The sequence below is a fragment of the Macrotis lagotis genome, chromosome 1 (genome assembly GCF_037893015.1).
Source record: "Macrotis lagotis isolate mMagLag1 chromosome 1, bilby.v1.9.chrom.fasta, whole genome shotgun sequence".
Classification (NCBI taxonomy): Eukaryota; Metazoa; Chordata; class Mammalia; order Peramelemorphia; family Peramelidae; genus Macrotis; species Macrotis lagotis.
In genome coordinates, this window is record NC_133658.1 from 562027766 (window position 1) to 562050507 (window position 22742).

At 40.2% G+C, this 22742-nt stretch overlaps 1 protein-coding gene across 23 annotated transcripts in view; it reads left to right on the forward strand.

The window, feature by feature from the left end:
• The first annotated feature begins 1488 nt into the window (after positions 1-1488).
• PLCXD2 (phosphatidylinositol specific phospholipase C X domain containing 2) overlaps positions 1489-22742 on the forward strand; it is a 96636-nt gene continuing 75382 nt past the window's right edge. For 11 of the 23 annotated variants that reach the window (XM_074214455.1, XM_074214458.1, XM_074214460.1 and 8 more), the window contains exon 1: positions 8730-22413. Coding sequence is in view for 1 of the 23 variants with exons in the window: in XM_074214449.1 (XP_074070550.1) it covers positions 1489-1648 (160 nt within the window). In the remaining 22 variants the exon portion in view is untranslated. Of the gene's footprint in view, positions 1649-2502; positions 8710-8729; positions 22414-22742 lie in introns of those variants that run through there. The other 12 variants (XM_074214457.1, XM_074214464.1, XM_074214471.1 and 9 more) reach the window with 8 other exon arrangements.

Below are 22742 nucleotides of genomic sequence, written 5' to 3' on the forward strand. Positions count from 1 at the left end.
TCACCAAAGAGCAAAATGTATCAAAAAATACATTAAAGGAGGGGAATTGTTACCTAGCAGCCAGGATTACATTGGTGATGGGGTAGGTTGAGTGCTAATTATGTGTGTATGTCTATACTTCATTTGTTTTGTTCTGAAGAGTCAACTGGTGGTGTCACCTCCTTCCATCCAACTGGGGCTCCCTGAGTCACTGAAAAGTTCCATCTTACTAATCCTAGGAGGCTTGGTGGAGAGGTATGAATGGCACCATCAGGGTGGTCATCTCTATTCTTTTGAGACTTACTGATGAGCAAATGCATTTAAGTCACCTTTCTATAGAAGCACCATGCTTTTATTATTCTTGATGAGAAGAGATCTTTCTATGAATGAATAAGAAAACCTAACTTTTGTGGCTGGGAAGGCTGGGTGGTTTGTGACATTCCAAGGAGAGCTGTCATCTATGTCAAAGGTCAGTAGCAGGGGCCACTCATCTTATGTGACTTTGGAGAAGTCATTTGACCTCTCTGGCCCTCATTTCCCACATCTGTAAAATGAGGGGATTGGACTAGTTTATCTCCCAATTCCATTCTAGCTCTAAATTCTATTATCTTATTTTAAAGTGAACGCACAGTAAACTAATCCCTTATTCTTGCTGTGAGGCTCCTCAGTCCTTATAAGTCTGCTTCACTTCATAGATGAGGACACCAAGTCCAAGGTCACACAGATACTGTCACGAAAAGCAGACCCCTTGAGCTTCCCATTTCTTTCCACCGCGCCACCCAGCCGCGATGTCTGAAACAGGCAACCCTTGACACCCAGGTAAAGGATTAGCATTTCCCTGTCTGTGCCCAGCGGATAGAGCACCGGCCTTGGCATCGGGAGGACAGGAGTTCGAATCCAGCCCCTGACACTGCCTAGCGGCATGGCCTTGGGCAAGTCACTTCAGCCTGACTGCCTGGCATGCAGGGGCATCGCCGGTTGTGCTGACCCATGCGTGGCCCCTGGGTTCAGATGGCTCTGAGGAGAAAGCAGCCCCTCCCTCACACCCGGCACCCCCCCCCCCCCCGGCCCTGGGCTTTGCGGGACCGCGAGGAAACGCCCCGGGTTGGCCCCCGCGACCCAGCGGGACCCGAGGGGAGCGAGGGGCGGGAGCGAGGGCGGGGCCGAGCGGGCGAAGCCGGGCCGCCAGCCAATGGCAGCTCCCCGCGGCGCGGACCAATGGGCGGCCGGCCGGCCGCGGGCTCGGGCCGAGGGGGCGGGGCGGCGCCGGGGGCGGCGGGACTGCGGGGCCCAGCTGCGGGGCTCCGCACTATGCCCGGCCGCCCGCGCTCCCGCCCCGCGCGCGCCTGCGGCTGAAGGGCCGGCCGGGCCGGGCTCGGCGCGGGCCTCCCCGCCGCCTGCGCGCCCAGGACGAGTTTGCCCCGGCCGGGGCCGAGCGCGCCCGGCGCTAGAGGAGAGGGCGCGCGGCGGGAGCGGGGCCGCATGACCCCGCAGCCCGGGGCCGCGGGGATGCAGGCTCTGCGGAGGGCCGGGAAGAAGCTCCGCCTGGGGGCCATGTGCTCCCCGCACGCGGCGGGCGCCCGGAGCCCGGAGGCCTGCAACGCCGACTGGATGGGCTCGCTGCCCGCGCGCCTCAGCGCGCTCCCCCTCTGCCATCTGGCCATCCCAGGTACTCCGGCTGCGCCCCGGGGCGGGCCGACCCAGAACGGGGGCTCCCTTCCGCGGCCCGAGCGGGGCCCGGGCCGGGAGACGGGGCGGCACCGCGCTTGGACCGCCCCGCAGCAGTCTCGAGCCTGTAAACTCAGCCAACTCAGGCTGCTCTTTGAAAGCCAGACCCAAGGCGGGATCGGCTCCTTGGGGAAGCGATCAGGGGCCGCAGGTGGGCCGGCGGGGCGCGGGTGGGCCGGCGGGGGCGCAGGTGGGCCGGCGGGGCGCAGGTGGGCCGGCGGGGCCGCACGGGGCGCAGGTGGGCCGGCGGGGCCGCAGGTGGGCCGGCGGGGCCGCAGGTGGGCCGGCGGGGCGCAGGTGGGCCGGCGGGGCGCAGGTGGGCCGGCGGGGGCGCAGGTGGGCCGGCGGGGGCACGGGGCGCAGGTGGGCCGGCGGGGCCGCAGGTGGGGGCGGGGGCGCAGGTGGGCCGGCGGGGGCGCAGGTGGGCCGCAGGTGGGCGGGGGGCGCACGGGGCGCAGGTGGGCCGGCGGGGCGCAGGTGGGCCGCACGGGGCGCAGGTGGGCCGGCGGGGCCGCGGCTCGCCCCGCTGGTCGGACTGGGCGCGGAGACTGGGCGATCCCCGGCGGGAGCGGGCAGGGGGTCCTGCTTGGCTCTGTAAAGGGCAGAGGGCGGCCAGCGAGCGGCTCCCGGGGACCGGACCCAGGCGGGCGGGGAGGGGCGCACTCCCGCGCGCCCCTGGACAAGCCCACATAAGCAGACGCGGAGCGGGCCGAGCCAGCGCGCCTCTGTGGGGACGGGCGGGGAGGGAGAGGGGGCAGGGCTGGGCCGCAGCCGGGCACCCAGCGTGGCACGTTGGTGCCTTAGATTCCTCCGAGAGCCGCCACTGTGCTGAGGGCGACTTCAGCCTCCTCAGGAGTGGTGATGAGGGGCGGCAGGTGGTGCAGGGCATGAGCCCCGGCCCCGGCGTCAGGAGCGCCTGAGTTCTCAAGAATCTCAATGATTACCTAGCTGTGTGACCTTGGACAAGCCACTTAACCCCATTGCCTTGCAAAAACTAAAAAAAAAGTGTTAATAAAAGGCACCTCCTTTTCTTTTTACCTCCAAATCAGTGAGGGACTAAAGTGGGGCTATTTAGAATGGGATGGACTTCACAGCATAAAGCTGGGCAGATTTTTATGATGCCCTTCCACTGAACACAGTTTCTAAGATTGGGGGACATGGTCTCCATGATTCTTTGATTTAAAAAGAAATAGAAACAGCTGCTTTAGACTATCCTTTGTTCAGAGGTGAGGAGTGTCATTCTTTCACCTAGTACCCTGGTCACATGACTCATTTCACAGAAAGACCCCAACCCCTCCTGCTCAGATGAGAGGAGCAATGTGGTGTTGCCTGGTTTGGCACTTTTGGGGCTTTTTTTGGTGGTTCTATGCGTATGTGACTGACAAGCTATTGGCTCTGGCCACTTGGAAAATGTCTGGTCGTCATATTTAGCATTTTTTTAAATGTTGGACTGAAGAGAGTGGGGAACTTTGATTTAAGGGAAATCTAGGTTTGATCCTTGCTTAAAACACCCATTAGCTGTGTAATTATGGGCTTTACATATCTAAACCTCAGATTCCTAATCAACATAGTAGCCTGGTAATAACTCACAGAGTTCCAGAATACAGAACTCTGAATTTCAGAAACAGGAAGATTCAAATTTAAATCCTACTTCAAATGATTGAATAGCTATGGGATCTTGTGCAAGCAGCTTTCAGCCTCAGTTTCCTCATTTGTAAAATGGGTCTAACAATAGCATCAACCTCAGGAGATTGATGGGAGAAGCAAATAAAATATGTAAAGTACTTTAACCTTAAAGTATTATATATGTATGTATGTATATATATGTATTACTTTTATAATGTATTGGCAGTGCTTTTTGGACCTTAAAGTGCTTCGTGTGAATGTTGGTTACTATTACAATTGTTATTATGTTTAATTACAACTTACAGAGTCAACACAAGATTATCTCTGTCACATCCAGCATTAGTCATTAGCCCAGAAAGCTTTATTATAGTGGAGTTGCTACACAGTTTGGTATGGGTGGCATATGATTGTCATTTAGAAAGGAATCTTAGGCAGGGCCTGCATAGCTCTGCCATTCAGGGTATGTAAACAGGTTGTTCTTTCTTCCTGTCTTTGGTCTGACCTGAGATCAGCATCAAACTGTTGATATGGCCCTGAAGCTCAGTAGTCAAAACAATCTAGTCAAGCTGCATTAGAAGGCAATCAAGTGTTTGCTCAGAATCTTTCAGGATAATTTCATTTTTGCCCTTTTCTAGGAGAGAAGGGAAGGTAACTTACTGCCCCTGGTAATTCTGCCTAAAGTCCTTGACAACATGGGAATTTTCCCATCTTGTTTTGTGGAAACAAGGAAATTCTGTTAGGTCAGGTGAAGAACATCCCCACTATTAAGATCTTGTTCATCACAGAATCTCCATGGTCATAAGTTGCCATTGTCCTGAAAGATTATTTTTTTCTAAAGATGAACCAATAAAAGAGATTTGAGTTGATCATTCATTCCATAAAGGCAAGAAACTACGAGAGCTCATTATTTCCTTTTTATTCCTACAAAGTACCCCCAAAATACAACACCCCCTAGATAAGGATTAGGCACTAATGGCCCTATTCTAATAATTCTTTGTGAAATTCCAGTCTAGTAGCTATTTATTGAAAAACAGAAGATTTTTGAGTAAAGGAATCTTTTTTTAGGTTTTTTTTTTGGTTTGGTTTTGGGGGGGGGGGTTGCAAGGCAGTGGGGTTAAGTGGCTTGTCCGAGGCCACATAGCTAGGTAATTATTAAATGTTTGAGGCTGGATTTGAACCCAGGTACTCCTGACTTCCAGGGCCAGTGCTCTATCCACCATACCACCTAGCCACCCCCTGAGTAAAGGAATCTTAAGAGATAACACTATCCCGGGGAGGTAGCATGGAGGCAGTGAGAAAGATCTCCACATGAAGCTTAATTTCATAAATTATATTTTCTGAGGGAGTTAAATTTTGTTTCTGTGAGGGCTGGAAGAGTTGAAAAAAGGGGAGAAGGATGAGAGGGAGGACTAAAGGGGGATGAAAGAAATAAGGAGAAGAGAAATGGATGAGACAGCAAGAGAGAGATCCTGGGGAGAATGTGCCTCTTAATAGAGTTGGGGCAAAATTAGTCTGTAATTTTAAACTCAGTGATTACATCTCATGTTTTTCCATGCTAATCTGTCATTCAGAATTGTACTGGCATCTACAGAGAGGGATCAGATGTGGCAGGCAGAGGGAAGGAAGGGAGGAGGATTCAAGGGGTTCAGACTAACAGTTACGTTGAAATGGTCGATATCTAACTTGAGACTTGGCTACACCTGCTGTATCTACTTAAGACCGTGCTATATGTGTGAACACTTGTGCACATATCCTCTTAACAGAGCCTTGTCATTTTATGTCACTTTTACAACTGTTGAGAACACCTGTTAATGATTTATGTCACTGTTAGGCCTAGAAAATGCTTAACTAAAGCATCTCTTTGATACCATCCAGCAGTTCAGAATCACAATGCAATGCCATAAGTCTAAAAGTATCAGAGGTAACAAAGATTAGATTTTTATAAATTAAAACACAAAAATAGTTTTAAAACTTCTAGACATTCTTTTAGATATCAATAGAGATAAGTGTGACATCTTTTCTTGTCCCATGGGTTTATGAAAGGGCATTTTTCATGTGATATATACACTGTTTTTCATCTACCCTTTCAATACTGTATCTTTTTCTTTTTTTATTAAAGATTTTATTGGTTTTGAATTTTACAATCTTTCCGCTTAATCTTGCTTCCTCCCCCCCCCCCACTCCATACAGAAGGGATTCTGTTTGTTTCCATGGTATGCATTGATCTCAGTTGAATGTGATGAGAGAGAAATCATATCCTTCAGAAAGAAAAATAATGTATAAGAGATAGCAAAATTACATAGTAAGATAACTTTTTTATAAGTTGAAGGTAATAGTCTTTGGTCTTTGTTCAAACTCCACAGTTCCTTCTCTAGATACAGATGGTATTCTCTATCCCAGATTCCCTAAAATTGTGCCTGATTGTTGCACTGATGGAATGAGCAAGTCCATTAAGGTTGATCATCACTCTCATGTTGCTGTTAGGATGTGCACTGTTCTTCTGTTAATCTCACTCAGCATCAGTTCATGCAAGTCCTGTAATAGAACAATAGTGTTCCATCACATACATACACCGCAGTTTATTAAGCTATTCCCCAATTGATAGACATTCAATTAATTTCCAATTCTTTGCTACCACAAACAGGGCTGCTATGAATATTTTTGTAAAAGTGATGTTTTTACCCTTTTTCATAATCTCATTAGGGTGTAGATCCAGTAGTGGTATTGCTGGATCAAAGGGTCTGCACATTGTTGTTGCCCTTTGGGTGTATGAATGTTTTTTTTTCTTAAAAAGTTAGTGTGTTCCTTATTATTTCTCTCTGTCTCTCTGTCTCTCTCTCTCTCTCTCTCTCTCTCTCTGTTAATTTCCTAAACCTGTGTTTTTCTCTCTCATTAGAAGATAAAATCTAGCGTATAATGGGCAATAAACTAGATCAAGTCATTGCTGACTCTGCCTCCAATTAACATGAGAATGAATTTCCCTTCACCCAGATTCTGTTTCCTCATTTTGAATCAATAATTTAAAGCAAGAAAAAAAATTATCTATAGTGTATTGTTCAGCCTTTTTTTTTCAGTCGTATCTAATTCTTTGTGACCCCAATTGAGATTTCTTGGAAAAAATACTGGAAAAATGTGCCGTTTCCTTTCCCAATGTGGTAAACGGTATTGATGCCAAAAAACAAAATAAAAAAATAAAAAATCAAGTAACTTATATTCTAACATTCTACTGGTGAGATATACCATATTCATGTAAGTCAGTGCAAGATAATTTGAGGAGAAGTGGTGTATACTGGGGCGGCTAGGTAGTGCAGTGGATAGAGCATCAGCTCTGGATTCCAGAGTACCTGAGTTAAAATCCCGTCTCAGACACTTAATAATTACCTACCTGTTTGGCCTTGGGGAAGTCACTTAACCCCATTTGCCTTGCAAAAACTAAAAAAAAAAAAAAAAAAAAAAAAGTGGTGTATACTAGCAGCTAGTAGGAGTTGAAAAGATTCTTTGGAGGGAATATCTTAACTGAGTCTCTAAAGAAGTTAAGAATTCTAAGAGAAATCAGTGAAGAGGGAGTGCATGTCAGTAATGGGAAGTGAATCTGTTCAAAGTGAGAAAGACCAAGTATTCTGAGCTCAGGAACAGCAAGAAAGACCAATTTGACCAGATCATAGAGTGTACAAAAGAGACATTATAGTATAGGCAGTAGATCACTCAACTTGGAGTCAGAATGAACTGGGTTTGAATCCTTCCCAAGATAGCAGAGAAAGTCACTCATCTGCAAATTTGAATGATGTTAGCCTCTACTTCACAGAGTGTTTGGGGACGGTCAAATGGCACAGTGTTTAGAACACTGACTTTGGAATCAGGTAGACCTGAGTTCAAATGTGACCTCATGAATTCCTGTGTGACCCTGATTAAGTCACTTACTCTCAATTGCCTCCAAAATATATGGTGTTTTGAAAACCCCAAAGTATAAAATCTGTGATGATGATGATGAAAAGGAGCAATGTGAAATTAGTTTAAAAAGATGAATTTGAGGAAGATTACAATAGGTTCTTTAAGTACCAACCTGGGGAATATGTCTTTTATTCTAGAGGCAAGAGTGGACTACTGACAATTTTTAAGCAGGGAAGTAATGTTTTTGGAAAGTTATTTTGTCAACTGTTTGGACTATGGATTGGAAAGGAAAGAGAATGAAAAGAGAAGAACTAACCAGGAGGCTTAACTAGTATCCCAGGCAAGAGGTGTCAAGGACCTAAACTGAATGAGGATTATGTGCTGAAAAAAAGTTATTTTACTATTATATTATTGACCAGTTATTCAGTTGATATCCAGGCTGTTCCCCTCTCTTTCTTCATTGAGGTCCAGTTTCTATGAAAGATCAACTTCGGAAGGACATGACTGATTGAGATTACCCCAATCCTCAGGAAACATGGTCTTACATGTATTGGACCAGACCCTACCCAACTAGTAGACCTTACTTCTATTCAGAGTGTAAGTAGAATTGAGTTGAGGCAAGTTCTTGCCCTGAGGAAAAGGAGCCCTGTCCTGGTATATCTCCATTAGGATTTAGAGGGATCCATCTCCCAAAAAAACAAAGGTGGTCTAGGTAGAGAGAGATTCCGATATCCAGATTACTGGAGGTAATTGAATCTCTTGATCAAGTCAAGTTCTTTATGGGAACAGATGAAAACTCCTAGCTCACCTCTTCATTAAATGTCCACCAATCAGGGTGGATTTTCAATTGTCAAAGGAGTTCCTTTTCAAGCATTATTTTAAAGCTTTCAGGTTTTCATGTCTTTTATCTTTGGTTGATGAGAGAAACCACTATCAATTTATTGATTATTAGTTAGTGTGATTAATAAATTCATTATTAATTACCTAAGTTCTGTCTCTGGATTTTTCATTTCTCAGAGTATACCAGAAAGTACAGAAAAATTGCAAGAGCTTTTATTGAAGTAAGGTGCTGGTGGTGACGTGGTAATAAAAATATAACACAGTAGAAAAATCTATTGATTTATAATCAGAGAAGTCAGGTTTAAATCCTAGTTCTGCTACTTTCTACCCAAGTGACTTGGGTTAAGTCTTCTTTGATCTTCTCATCTCCAAAATGAAAGAATTTGACTTGATGATTTCTGAAGTCTCTTTCTACTCTAAATCTATGATGCTATGATTGGATATGAGGTGCGAAGAAGAGTGAAGAGTCAAGGATGACTTCCAACTTATGAACTTAACATGAAGTAGATGAGCTCTAGGGTCTCTACCAGATCTAACCTATATATACATCTACATTTTAAATTTTTTATCCCAGTCTCTCAGTGGAGTAGGAAAAAGGATGGAAGGATGAATCAGACCAGAGATGTGCTTAGTAAATGTTTAACAGTAAGTTTTTGATTAGAATTGGGGGGGGGGGTATATACACATGGTATAATTATAAATTTAATCTGCATTATCTAAACAATCAATGAAACAATAAAGCAAGCCTCAATGTATAGCTTTTTGCTTATTTCTAAGGCATAAATTCTCACACTAAAAGTTTAACAATGAACTTTTTTTCTTTTTTTATTGTTTTTTTAATTTTACAACTTTCCCCCCAATCTTGCTTCCCTCCCCCCACCCCCCACAGAAGGCAGTCTAGTCTGATAGCCTTTACATTGTTCCCGTGCTATACATTTAACAATGGACTTTTACAAGCCAGTACAAGAGGACCATTCTCTTGTCTATGAGCAGTTTCTTAATTTACTCTTGCAAATAAGAAATTTTGTAAGAGGAAGTATGATGCAATGGGTTAGGGTAATCTGAGGCTTTAATACTGACTTTGCCACTTTGTGTCACTTGGATGACCATGGGAAAGTCATTTAATATCTCTGTACCAGTTTCCTCACCCGTGAAATGAAAGGTATGGACTACATGCTTTATAATAATTATAATAGCTAGCATTTATATAGTTTTTTTAGGTTTTCAAAGAACTCCATGCCTATTACTTCTTTTGACCCCCACAATAATTCTGGAAGATAGGTGCTATTATTTTCCAGATGAAGAAACCAAAGCATGCAGGAATTAAATGACTTGCTCAGGGATAATATGTATCTGGGGAGCATTTGAATTCAGATATTCCACCTCTAAGTCTCATGTTCTATTGTACCATTTAGCAGTCAAATCTAAACCACCTTATCCGTTGTACTTAACTGTATAGACATACACATAATTATAGAAGTCATATTCTTGTATGTACTATGATCTTTAAGGTGCCCTATATGATTTTTTAATTCTGTCTACAATTAATTTGCCTTGTAGTCATCTCTGTCCATTATAAAAAGAGCTACGTTGTTTTTCAGTTGTTTCAGGTATGTCCAGCTCTTCATGACTCCATTTGGGATTTTCTTGACAGAGATACTAGAATGGTTGGCCATTTCCTTCTTCAACTCATTTTACAGATGAGGAAGTTGAGGCAAATGGGGTTTAAGTGACTTGTGCAGACTTACAAAGCTAAATGTCTTAGACCAGATTTGAACTCAGGAAGATATCTTCCTATCTCCATGCCAAGTACTCTGTCCATTGTGCCATCTAGTTGCCCAAAGAGGTATTCTCAGTAAATATATTGTTTCTTTCTTCTCTCTTCACTCACTGTATACAACTACAAGTTTTAGTCAAGCCGAAGGATGTTCCTTATGCATCACAGCATCTCCATCACCGTGTTACTTGTCATACCAGCCATTGTTCAGATGAGGACATCGAGTCACCAAGTATCACATTATCAAAATAAGCTGGTGTTTACTAGACACATATAAGAGACAGAAATAGACTTCTTAGGAGAAACCAGGACTTAGTAGTAGTAGTACTTAGTAGTAGTACCACTTTCTTTTTAACACTAATCCCTTTTCAAATTTGGCTCCTTCCTTCTCATCTAAAATTTGAGCTTCTCATCTTCCCATTTCAGGCCTCTGTCTTAGCCAGTTCTTATTTGATATTCCCCTTGCCTCATCCACTGGCCTTGCTAGTAATCTAAACCATCCCATTAAAAATTTCCTTTTCCTTTAATTTCCTTCCTTCCAGGCCATTCCATGAAGTCTTTTCATTCCCACAGTATTTTCTTTTAACCTTTGGCAAGAGATGAGCCTGTTCCTACTGATCTTTCTGATGTCTTTGCCTTTCCTTACGAAACAGTTATCACCAAGAGAATTAAAACAACAGCAGCAGGAGCACCAACCACAGCAACAAAATCAACAGTTTATACTGACATAGCCCTTTACAATTTTCAAAACCTTTATACATATGATTTCATTTGATCTTTACAACTTCATTTGCAGATAAAGAAATGGAGGCTCGGGAATAATAACAAAGGTTATTTATCCAAGCTCACAAAGTAAAGTTAGTGAAGGAAATAAAACCATAAACCAGCTTCTCTGACAACCATTCTGCTATTCTTTCCACAATTATATCCTCTCTCTTTCCTTTGTCCTTCCACCTTCATTTCTAACTTGTATGGCACAGACACAAAATAAAAATGGGGGAAGAAGAAGGCACGGAGATCTATCGGAATGCAGCCCTAACTGAATCCTATTTAGATGCAGAGTTGGAAGGGACCTTAGAGATTGTATAGTCAGTGAAGCCCAGAGAGATTTTCTCAGGCTCACACAATTAGTCAGTGAGAAAAGCAGGATTCAAATCTAGGTCTCATAAATTACAGATTCAAAACACTGCATTAGAGGTGATACTTGGAGGTTCAACTGGGAGATTTCTGAACCATTTGAAGTAGAAAGTATTGGTTCTAATTTGGCTTTATACTGAATCACTGTATAGGCTTAAAACTGACCACAATAATAATTCTCTAAGTCTTCCTTTAGAACATAAATGCTTTTTAAAAAAAAACAGATTACTGAGTAATGCTAAAAACTGATAAAATATCATGACTATTATTGACTTGTCATATTTATACACTGAATTCCAGAAATAGTGGTTGACATAGAAATATCTAAAGAGAGCTCTAAAAATCATAGGAGCTGTCAGGAACCTCAAAACTGCCAAAGTGATTTTCCTGAAAATCATGTCTGACCATGTCACCCTCATATTTCAGTAAATTCCTCACATATATCTGTCTAGATAATATGACAAGTATGCTTGATTTTATAGCCTTTTGGGCATAGTTCTAAATTGCTTTCCAGAAAGGTTGGATCAACTCACAACTCCATCAACAATAGTGTTTTAATTTTCTCACATCTTCTCCAGCATTTATCATTATCCCTTTTTGGTGATAGTTCAAAGTTGTTTTAGTTTATACTTCTCTAATCAATAGTGATTTAGTTTTCATATGACTATAAATAACTTTAATTTCTTCATCTGAAAACTGGTTGTTGATATCGTTTGACACTTTATCAATATGTATTTTTGTGCAAAACCTTTTTTAATTTATTGCCATCAGAATTATTCATTTTGCATTTTATAATGTTCTCCATCTCTTATTTGATCATAAATTCTTCCCTTCTCCAAAGATCTAATGGGTAAATTATTCTTTTTCTCTTTGCTTATGGTACCTATCACCTTTTATGCCTAAGTCCCTTACCGATTTTGACCTTATCTCAGTGTAAGGTGTGAGATGTTGACCTATGCCTAGTTTTTGCCATACTATTTTCCAATTTTTCCAGCATTTTTTGTCAAATAATAAGATCTTTGGGTTTATCAGACAATGGATTGCAAGGTCATTTACTACTATTTCATTTGTATCTAATCTATTTCACTGATCCAGCATCCTATTTCTTATCCAGTACCAAATATTTTCATGATTGCTACTTTAGACTATGGTTTTAAATATGGTCACCTTCTTTTGTTGTTGTTTTTTCATTAATTTCCTTGATATTTTTAACCTTTTGTTCTTCATAATGAATTTTGCTTTGATTTCTATAAAATACCTTTTTGGTAGTTTGATTTGGTATGGATTGAATAAATAAGCAAATTAGGTAGAACTATCACTTTTGGTATATTAGCTTGGTTTACCCATGAGTGACTGATATTTTTCCAATTATTTAGATTCAACTTTATTTGTGTGAAAAGTGATTTGTAATTGTGTTCACATAGTTCCTAGGTTTGCCTTGGCAGGCAGACTCCTGAATATTTTATATTGTCTACAATTATTTTAAATGGAATTTCTCTTGGATTTTGTTGGTAATTTATTAAAATGCTAATGATTTATGTGAGTTTATTTTATATCCTGCAGCTTTACTAAAGTTGTTAAATATTTCAAGTAGATTTTTGGTTGATTCTATAAGTATACAACCATCATCAAGAGTAATAGTTTTGTTTTATCCTTACCTAGTCTAATTCCTTCATTTTCTTTTTCTTCTCTTCTTGCTAAAACTATCAATTCTAGTAAAATATTGAATAATAGTGCTGATAACAGGCATCTTTGTTTCACCCTTGGTCTTATTGAGAAAGCTTCTAGCTTATGCCCATAAAATAAAATGTTGCTGATGGTTTTAGCAAACATTTTCCTTGGATATCTTCCATGCCTGGAATACTGTCCTTCCTCATCTCCACCTCCTGATTTCCCAGAATTCCTTCAAGTCCCAAGTAAAATCCCACTTTCTACAAGAAGTCTTTCTCAGTCCTTCTGAATTCCAGGATCTTCCTTCTGTTGTTTCCTGTTTATTCTCCTTGCTCCCATGTTACACCATTAGACTGTGAGCTCTCCAAAGGTAGGGACTATTTTTCACCTTTTTTATCTCTGTCATTCAGCACATTTCCTGCTATACAGTAAATATTTAATAAATGCTTAGAGGTTGAATGATGTTGCCTGAGGTTGCACACATAGTCAGTGCCAGAGGAAGGATGGTCTGTGAGTCTAAGTATAACACACTTTCTAGGGTACCATGCCACCTCCCTCAAGGTCAGTAGGGTGGGTGGACAGTTTCAACACATTAACTGAATTATCAAAGGAAGAGGAATGAGTAGAATTAGAAGCTCAAATGGTTCCAAAAAGAAATAAGCAGACAAGCTTTTAGCTTCAATGCTGGAGAAGGGAGATAAGACATACATAATTTTTTCCTTTACCTCACAGTGTGTGCTGTGCAGAGAGACTAGGGAAAGATAGAAGACTTGACATGAATCCAGGAAGCTAGACTTTGTCTGAGCTTATATAATGTCTGACAGCCTTACTGCTGCCCCACAGGCAAAGAGTATTTTTGAAATTTATTTCATTTTTCATTTATGGAATAAAACAAGCATTTCTATAACATAGTATAATAAAAAGACAACTGCACATAAAACTGCAAATCTATTATGGACAACCTGTTTTTCATTTCAAATATACAGCAAAATTGTTATGTAAATTTCTTTTTTTCACCTTTTTTTCTTGCCCAGTCTGACCTCAATGACTTAGAAAAGCATGGAAAGCTTTGAAAAGAATATTTTTAAAGTTTTCGCTTTTAGTTTTTGTTGTTAAACATTAACCACATGTCTAAGTAAGCAGACAAATATGTATATGAACCTTCTGCTTAAATGTACATCCCCAATCGTGTTAGGACTTAATTTGTGCTGAAAAGTGCTGTTTCTCTAACAAGCTGCCAAGTGTAAAACAGGGTGAGGGAAAAATATTATCAAGATTCTGACTAGCAATGGAGGGAGTACAGGGAAGAACAAAGGGTAGAGTTGACAAATTACATAAGAAAAGTTTCAAAAATATGAAATTGTGAAATTACAATCCCAAATTCTTTGAAGTTGGCAATTAAACTTAATAAAACTATATCTTTTAAAGCTTTCAATAACATTTCTATCTAGTCAGAATTGGACAATAAATTTTAAGCACAAAAGGAATTGTGAAAGTGTTTCTTGAATCTGGTAGCTATATCTGTATATGATAATCTATATGAAGAACTTTTCCCTGCACAGTTATAAGCCAGGGTCACCGAAATTTTGAAAGGATAATTTGATAAAAGTCATTACGATCATCACTTGAATTATCTATCACTTTTCATATTATGGTTTTGGTGCAAGTTATAATGGAATAGAAAAAAAAGAATTGCCAACTATTAGACTGCAAGAAAACATGAATCAAATAAAATAAAGAATGTTTGTCCTTCATTTTCGAAGAAGACCACAACCTGAAGGAAGTGACACCAAGACAAGCACATGAATTGGATTAGAGTGAGGGGATACTGTGCTAAGTCACCCAACCTTACTTTTTCCTCCAGCCATCTGGGTCAGTGGCCATACATGAATCAGGATGACTGGAGATGGCCCTGAAGGTGAGGCAGTCAGGGTTAAGTGATTTGCCTGAGGTCACACAGCTCATAAGTGTCATCTGAGGATGGATTCAAACCCCGTCCTCCCAATCCAAGGCCACTATCCACTGGGCCACCTACCTCACCCTACAGTCAGGAGGGTCAAGGGCTCTAAGGTGCTGCTTCAGGTTGCAGCCTCCCCTGGAGGTATGGGTTTGAATCCCATGTTTGACAATGCTGTGACTGCATCATACAATAAGAGGAATGCAGACCGAGCAGATTGACATAGATGATAATATATGGTAATAGTCTCTTGGTGGGACTGAGGAATGGTGAGTTAACTATTATGAAAAATATTTGGAATCAGGTGAGAATGTAATGTTTAGAATTGCACCTAATCTAAAAATAAAAGGCACCAACACCTCATTTAAAATTACATTGCAATAGAAATTTAGGTTTTCAAAGAATTCTAGTTAGAGATATTTCATAATTCTTTGGAATTCAAATCTACATTTTTATATATTCACTTGCATATTGAATTGGATTATCATTGATAGGAATTGGAGTCTCAATTTTTAAGGGAAGAATAATTTAAATTTCATGTTTTTCTTTGTGTTGGGTTGTTGAATGTATCCACCATGGACTACACAATTACAGAATACTGACTTTCCATGTGAATGAAGTGCATCATAATTATGCCTTGTATTATAGGGTTCTTTAAGGTTTACAGAACATTTTAAATATATTTTTGACCCTTAAAACATTCCAGTGAGGGGTAGGTACTAGTATTCCCATTTTACAGATAGGGAACAGAATGAGAGATTTGTTCTGGGTCATGTAGCTGCATCTGAGTTAGAATTCAAATTTAGATCTTTCTCACTCCAAGTCCAATCTTATCTGTATCCTTCTCCCCATGATCCCTATAGCACCCAGAGATAGATAGAATTTTTTTTCCCTGTCACTCAAATAGGAGTTTCCTCTATATTACTTGTTTCCTTGGGGAAAGAATCCTGTATATATATATATATCTGGGTGCCAGAGGGATCACAGGGGAGAAAGACTTGAGATTTTCTAAAAGCAAATCCAAACTTCTTTCCTTCAGTCCATTGATCAGGTAATGTTCTGTCTTTTGAGCTATGAAAACAGTTTTTAGGTAAAAGTCCCAATTTGACACCTGACTTGGCAAAGGCTCACACTTAAGATTGAGAGAATTGAATTGTCAAAGCCATAAGGAAAGCCACAGCCAGAGATAAGGGAAGAATCCTCTCAGCACCTGAGGATTAGGAAAGTGAGGGTGTTGTGTGGAATGAAACCAGGTCACAGAACATTCAGGCTGCCTTACCAGTTGAGGCCCTCATGGTTACCTTGGCATGACTGACCTCTTAGAATGAACTAATTAACTTGCAGAATGCAATAAAGACCTAATAAGAATAATAGCTCATGTTTGTAACAGCATTGTTAAGTTTTGCAGAAAACTTTACAAATGTTATTTAATTCTCACAACAATCCTGTAAAATGGGTGCTATTATTATGCCCATCTTAAAAATGAGGAAACAAAGTCAGAAAGATGTTAAGTGACTTTCATGGTCACACCACAAGTAAATGTAAATGAGGTAGTTTCAAACTTTGATCTACCTGACTGCAAGTTCATTATTCTATCCGTGATGCCACCTAGGTACTTACTGTCTAAAAAAGAGCTAGCAAAGCACACGCCACAAGGATCCTGGGTGGTACCATGTCATACAGGTCCACCTCTTGGTGTTTTCCTAAGCATTAGACAAAGATTTGATGTTCTTTGAATTTCTTATCTAGCTTCTGGAAGAAATCTGGGATTGAATGTGATTTAATGGTCATCCTAAGATTAGATATTAACATCTATTTTTAGCCCAGTAAAGGATGAAAGGGGGAAGAACAGGCTTTGGGAATAGGAGTAAGTGACCATCAATTGCACCTGTATAGTTCAAAAGAAGAAAACATTCACTTTGATCTCAGTTCAAACTCTACCTCTGATATGACCTCCTTGACCTTGGACTGCCATAAGGCAGTCCTTGTCTATAAATGAAGTTTGACAAGATGGCCTCTGGTGTTTTCCTACTGTTCATCTATGTTCCTATCATACTTGGGGGGGGGAAATGGTTATCCATGATAGTCATGTCACCAATGACACTGATTGGATGGGTGTGATCAAACAAAGGTATAAAACCAGTTATAAAGGAAGAATCTTCCAAGCGTACCTATATCTTAGATATATTATTGTCCACCTAGCCATAGAAACAGCTCCAACCTGTAAGTAAGTCTGACTGACCTTTCTGTCATTGCATCAGTAAAAGACCATGGATGCTCCATGGAGATTAGTTTTAGGCCATGTTTTGCTGGCAACAAGAAACCTTCATGGTCAAATATAAAGTACTAATAAAGGGTCCATAAATTTGTATTTTAAAATCTGTTGATAACTGAATTTCAATATATTTGATTCCTTTTTGTAATCTTACAGATTTTATTTTATGCATTGAAAAAAACTATCCAGAGAAGTTCATAGGTTTCATTGGGGATCCACAGCACCAAAAAAAGTTAAGAATCCCTGCTAGCTAGAAAACCAGGGCAATAATGGCTTTAAGGACATAACAAACTCCGAATACCCAAGACTTGTACAGGGACAAATTTCCAGACTTACTTCTACCTACCAGTCACCTGGGAAAATATCACAGACCTATACCAGTACAAAGGATCTGACTAACATAATCCACCTTCCTTTTCACTGCCTCTTTTAAAGATTTAGTATGCTCACCCCATCCTGCCAATTCTTGAAATCGCTTCTTTCTTGTGGTTGCCTCCAACATCTGGCACAGTTTAGAATCTCACATCCCTTTAGGCAGTGGTTTTTGATGCAATACCCTATCTTTTCAGAGCCATCACAAGTTATGTAATTCTGTACCTTGGCTGGTTCATATGGAGCATGACTGCAAGAGCTTGCTCTTGTTTGAGAGAGAGCGTTGGATAATTCTAGTCCTTGCCCATGAATGAGGTAATGAGATATTAGTATTGAGTTAAGTGCATATTTCATAAATGTCACAGCTAGAAAGTGTCTGAGATCATATTGGAATTCAGGTCTTCTTGATTCTGGGTCCAGTATTGTATCTTCTACAGCAAGGCACAGTATTGTTATTATTTTTAATATTTAGATAAATCTCATATTTTTATTCCCTTAGGAGTGACTAGAACTTTGGCTTTTCCAGATGTACTGAGTATTTTCAACATGTAACTAGACCTGACTTTTATACTCAGTTATGAAAGGCCATCTTCAAGTCTCAGAGATCAGAAGTCCTAATGTTGGCATTTGTGAAATGCCTTAAGTGGGTCTATTTTTGCTCTTCTTAAAAAACTTCCTACTTTTTTTGCAGATGCTAATTAAAACCTCAAACCAAGCCTGCAGAGGAGAGATTATTTTTACCCAGTTTAATAAATAGGTGGGTATATATGAAAAGTATCTGTCAATAATGAACCTAATTTAGATTGAGGAAAACTATTACTAACATGGTTTGAATATTTTCATGTATAATTGGGCAGGTGAGTGTTTGCCCATTTGGGAAGGTACAACACCTATGGGAATTTCTTTAGACATTTACTGAAGGATCCCCAAGGAACCAGGTGCCAACTGGAACTCTATTAGAAAACCTCAGGATGACAACATAAGGAAAGAGTTTTGACTTAGAGACCTGCAACATTGATATAGCTAAAGTGGTAGAGTCACTCTATTAAGCTGTTATTACTTTCAAGAGAGAACAAGGGCATTTATCTCCTTTTAAGTATAGAACAAATGCTTGTAAAGCATTCATTCTCCCTCCCCACCCCCAACATTTCTTCCAGTATTCTATCAGTTCTAAGGACTACAGCTTGAGGATTATTCTTTGAAGAGATTTGATGAGTTCAAAACAGGGTTGGAGGGAGAGGAGGCAAAGCATTCTGTACTCACAATAGTGAAGTTTAGAATACAAACCCTCCAGTTCCATCACACAGAAGTGAATAGATTTTGATTTGTTTATGTGTGTTATGAAAATTTATATATAGACTGACAGTAGTTTACACACTTAGGCAGTGATGGGTGAGCAAACTAAGACCAAAAATTAGTTATCTGTAGCTGGGAAACTAAATGTCCTGCTAAGGAAACTCACTTTGCCTCCCTTGGGAGTGGTGGAATAGAGGTGGAGCTTTCCTAACAACTTACTCCATTTCTAAGGCACATATCTACTTTAGGTGTTCTGCCTTCTAGGGAAAACAGAGGGAGAGGGGGAGAGAGAAAGAGAGAGAGAGAGAGAGAGAGATAGTGATAGTTATGAGAAATCCCTTTTCTCAAGGCATCCATTACAACAACCTAATCTTGTGTTTTCTACCTTGAGAGAGATTAAACCCTTTAGCCAGGGTCACACAGCTCAGTTAAGTGTTGGGCTGGGTTTAAATCCAGGGGTTCCTGGCTCAGTACTCCATATCCCCTATACCACAATGCCCTCCTGGCTCATTTAGTATTCTCTGGTATCCTCAGTGCTCTTTCTCTTTTATCCCTCTCCTCACTTCAGATGCTTTTTTGTTAGCATAAGCCAGAAAAGGAATCCTGATAATCAACTAGTAAATATGTGGTTCTCCAACTTCTAGTTCAAATTAGTTGAAGTCAATACTCCGAATTGTCTGTCCCCAGGTCAAGAACAAGGACATTAGTGTTTTGTAACTGCAAGAAAAAAAGTTCTCCAATAATAGGAAGATCCCTGACTGCATAGCATTGGACAAGCTTCTGTGGAGGCAATCCTGAAAGAAAATTAAACAGCATTTCTAAGATGCATTAAAATCAAACAAACAAAAAATAACCCAAACATCTGAACAGATATGGGAGAGGATAGTTCTTATCCCTCTTGCCTTGACTTTGTATTCCTGTGAAGTTCATTTAGAATCTTACAGGCAAAATAAACACCACAGTGTCAGACTGTTGAGTTGGATATAGAAATAAACTCTTAGTTCATTACTTTTGTTACTTTTTATTTTTAAGTATTTATAAGAAAGAATATTTTCTTCCCCAAGAAATTAGAACTAAGCTGTGATAAAAAAAAAAGAGAGACTTATTTAAAAAGTTCATTGATTCTGCAATCAGAAACTCTGGGTTCAAATCTTGGCTTTGCCACTTACTCTCTGTTTGGTGTCAGGCAATTCATTTCTCCACTTTGGACTGTAATCCTGTTGCTCTAACCTTGGATAAGTTACTTTGTATTTCAAGAGTAGGTTAATTCATCTTTAAAATGAGTATTGTATTAGATGGTAAAACTGACAAATCAGAACTAGAGTTATGATTTTGTTGATTGTTTAAAATTATGGAAATTATGGAAAAAGTGTTAATAATTCAAATCAAACTTAAATGTTTATACATGCATTTCCCCTTGCCCCAGAGCACTAGTTGTTAAACAGTTACTAAATACCCTGATTACATTCTATACCTATGACCCAAGATCTAAGAAATTGGAGAAAATCATCCACAAACCTACTATAAGAGATTTGTAATATACTGCATCTTGGACTCAACCAAATAATGTCATATAATACCACAAACCAGATGTCAAAAGTAGACTCTTAAGTCAGTGCTCATCTCCACCCCCTACTTTGATTATCTTTGTCAAGAGATCTCATGTTCATATAGCTTCAAAGTGTTTCACCTAGTACATTATTTCTCAGATTGCTCTTTCTCCTTGAAAAATTTTCATACAATCCCTATAGTATATAATCATACTCAGTGTAAGGAAAAATTTTCAATATATTTTGAGTAATGTATTTCATATATAATTAAGCATAAATGTGCTTAGTGGGTTGCAAACTAACATACTCTTATTACATTCCAATTCTGTTCCCCGACCCAAGATCTAAGAAATTGTAGGAAAAATATCCACAAAAAAAATCCATAAAATATCCGACTCTTAAGTCAGAGCTCATCTCCACCCCCTCCTTGATTATCTTTATTGAGATCTCATGTTCATATAGCTTCAAAGTGTTTTGCCTAGTAGAACATTTCTCAGATTGCTTTTTCTCCTCCCTAGAAAAATTTTCATACAATCCCTCCAGTATATATTTGTACTCAATGTAATATAAAATTCTCAATATAGTATGAGGAGTGTATTCATGTATGATTAAGCATAAATGTGATCAGTGGATTGTAAGACTTTAGTGCCTCACCTGTAGTGGATATGGCCAAGGAATAGAGGAACTTAGGAAGCACCATGCAAAGCAAACCCTCTCCTTGCTTCCTTCCTTTTTCATTCTCACAGCTAGGAGATACAGTGAACACAAAGTACTAGCCTGAGTTCAAAGAAGACCTTAACACTTTCTATCTGTATGACCCCAGGCAAGTCACTTAACCCTATTTGCCTCGGTTTCCTCATCTGTAAAATGAGCTAGAGAAGGAAATGGCAAACCACTCCAGTGTCTTTGCCAAAAACCACAAACAAGGTCACAAAGAGCTGGACACATCTGAAATGACTGATCAATAACAACTGGGAGAATGATGGCAGTTCAATTGTAACACACTTCTGTCTTTGCCTCTTCCATTTATGACATAGTATTGGTTTAAAACTCATTAGGTGCTAGTAGTGGCCGAACAGCTCTAAATGTCTATTATGTTCATACCAGAGTAACTCCAGAATTTCCCCCCAAAATTCCAAAGTCAAGTCTAGTTTGCTAAAAATAATTTTGATGAATCAAAAAGAAAGAATTAAAATGTTAAAAAGGAGATAGTTAATAGAACATTCAATTGAAGTGAGAAGGGGCAGGTAGCAATTTATCATCAGTGCAGTGAAAACTAAAGATTGGGCAGAAGGGTTTCATGCTCTGATACCCAAATGGGCAGTTTGTTAGTACTTCTCTTTTGTGTGGCCACTGGGGAAAAGGAATAATGTTTGTCAGGTTCCTGTTACACAACTTCCCCAGCAGTCCTATCACATCCACACTGCTAGAGCATCTCTGCAATCACCAATCTTACAGTTCCATTTGTCTTAGCCAAATGGTGCAGTGCATATACCTTGGAGTATGGAAGAACTGAGTTCAAATGTTATCTCAGACTTTTGCTAATTTTGTGACCCTAAGAAAGTCATTTAATGTTTTTCTGGCTCAGTTTCCTCATCTGGACATGAGAATAATAATAATATTACCTACTTCCCAGGAATGTTTTGAGGATCAGATTTGCAAAGCATTTAGTATGGTTTCTGGAACATTGTTGATGATGTGGTTCAGTAATTTTTGAGTTGTATCTGGCTGTCTATAACCCTTTTTGGGCATTTTCTTTTCTCTCTCTTTTTTTTTTGGCAAGGGAGTGGGGTTAAGTGACTTATCCAGGGTCACAGCTAGATAATTATTAAGAGTCTGAGGTCGAATTTGAACTCAGGTCCTCCTGATTCCAGTGTCGATCCTTTCTCCCCTGTGCCACCTGGCTGCCCCATTGGCATTTTCTTGAAAAAGGTACCATTTCATTCTCCAGATAAGAAATAGTTTTAAGTGACTTACCAAGGTCACACAGCTAATAAGGGTATGAGGATGGATTTGAATTCATATCTTCCTGACTCCAAGGTCAGCACTTTATCCACTGCCACTTAGCTACTTTATACTATTTTACAGATAAGGGAACTGAGGCAGATGGAGATTAAGTGACTTTTGCAAGATCACACAGATAATAAGAATCTGAGGTTGGATTTGATCTTAGGTCCTCCTGACTCCATTGCTCTATCCACTGCTCCCCCTAAAAGAGAATTAATTAAAAGGACATTACTCTCAGCCTAGGTGACCTTGAAGGAGCCAAAGAGTAAACCTGCATTCTGTGCTCTCTCCTGCTCTGCTCATTTAGGTGAGTAAACACATAATAGATGATTAGGAAATCTTACTTCCCTCCTTCCACTTTAGATTCCTTCCTTGCTTCCTTACTTCCTTCCCTTTCTATAGATGCAGGATTTAGTAAGAAAACAAATCAATTCACTCCTTTTGAAATGCATGTCAATATCTCCCTTCTCAGAATTTTTCATGAGCCAGTCCAAGTTACACACACACACACACCCTGAAGCTTTTCTTAAAACTATCCTTGTTATACTTTCTGGAATTGCTATATTTCTTAAGTCAAGTTTACAAAAATCACAATTCACCTGAGGAAAAATTTATATTATTTTCCTCGAGAAAAGA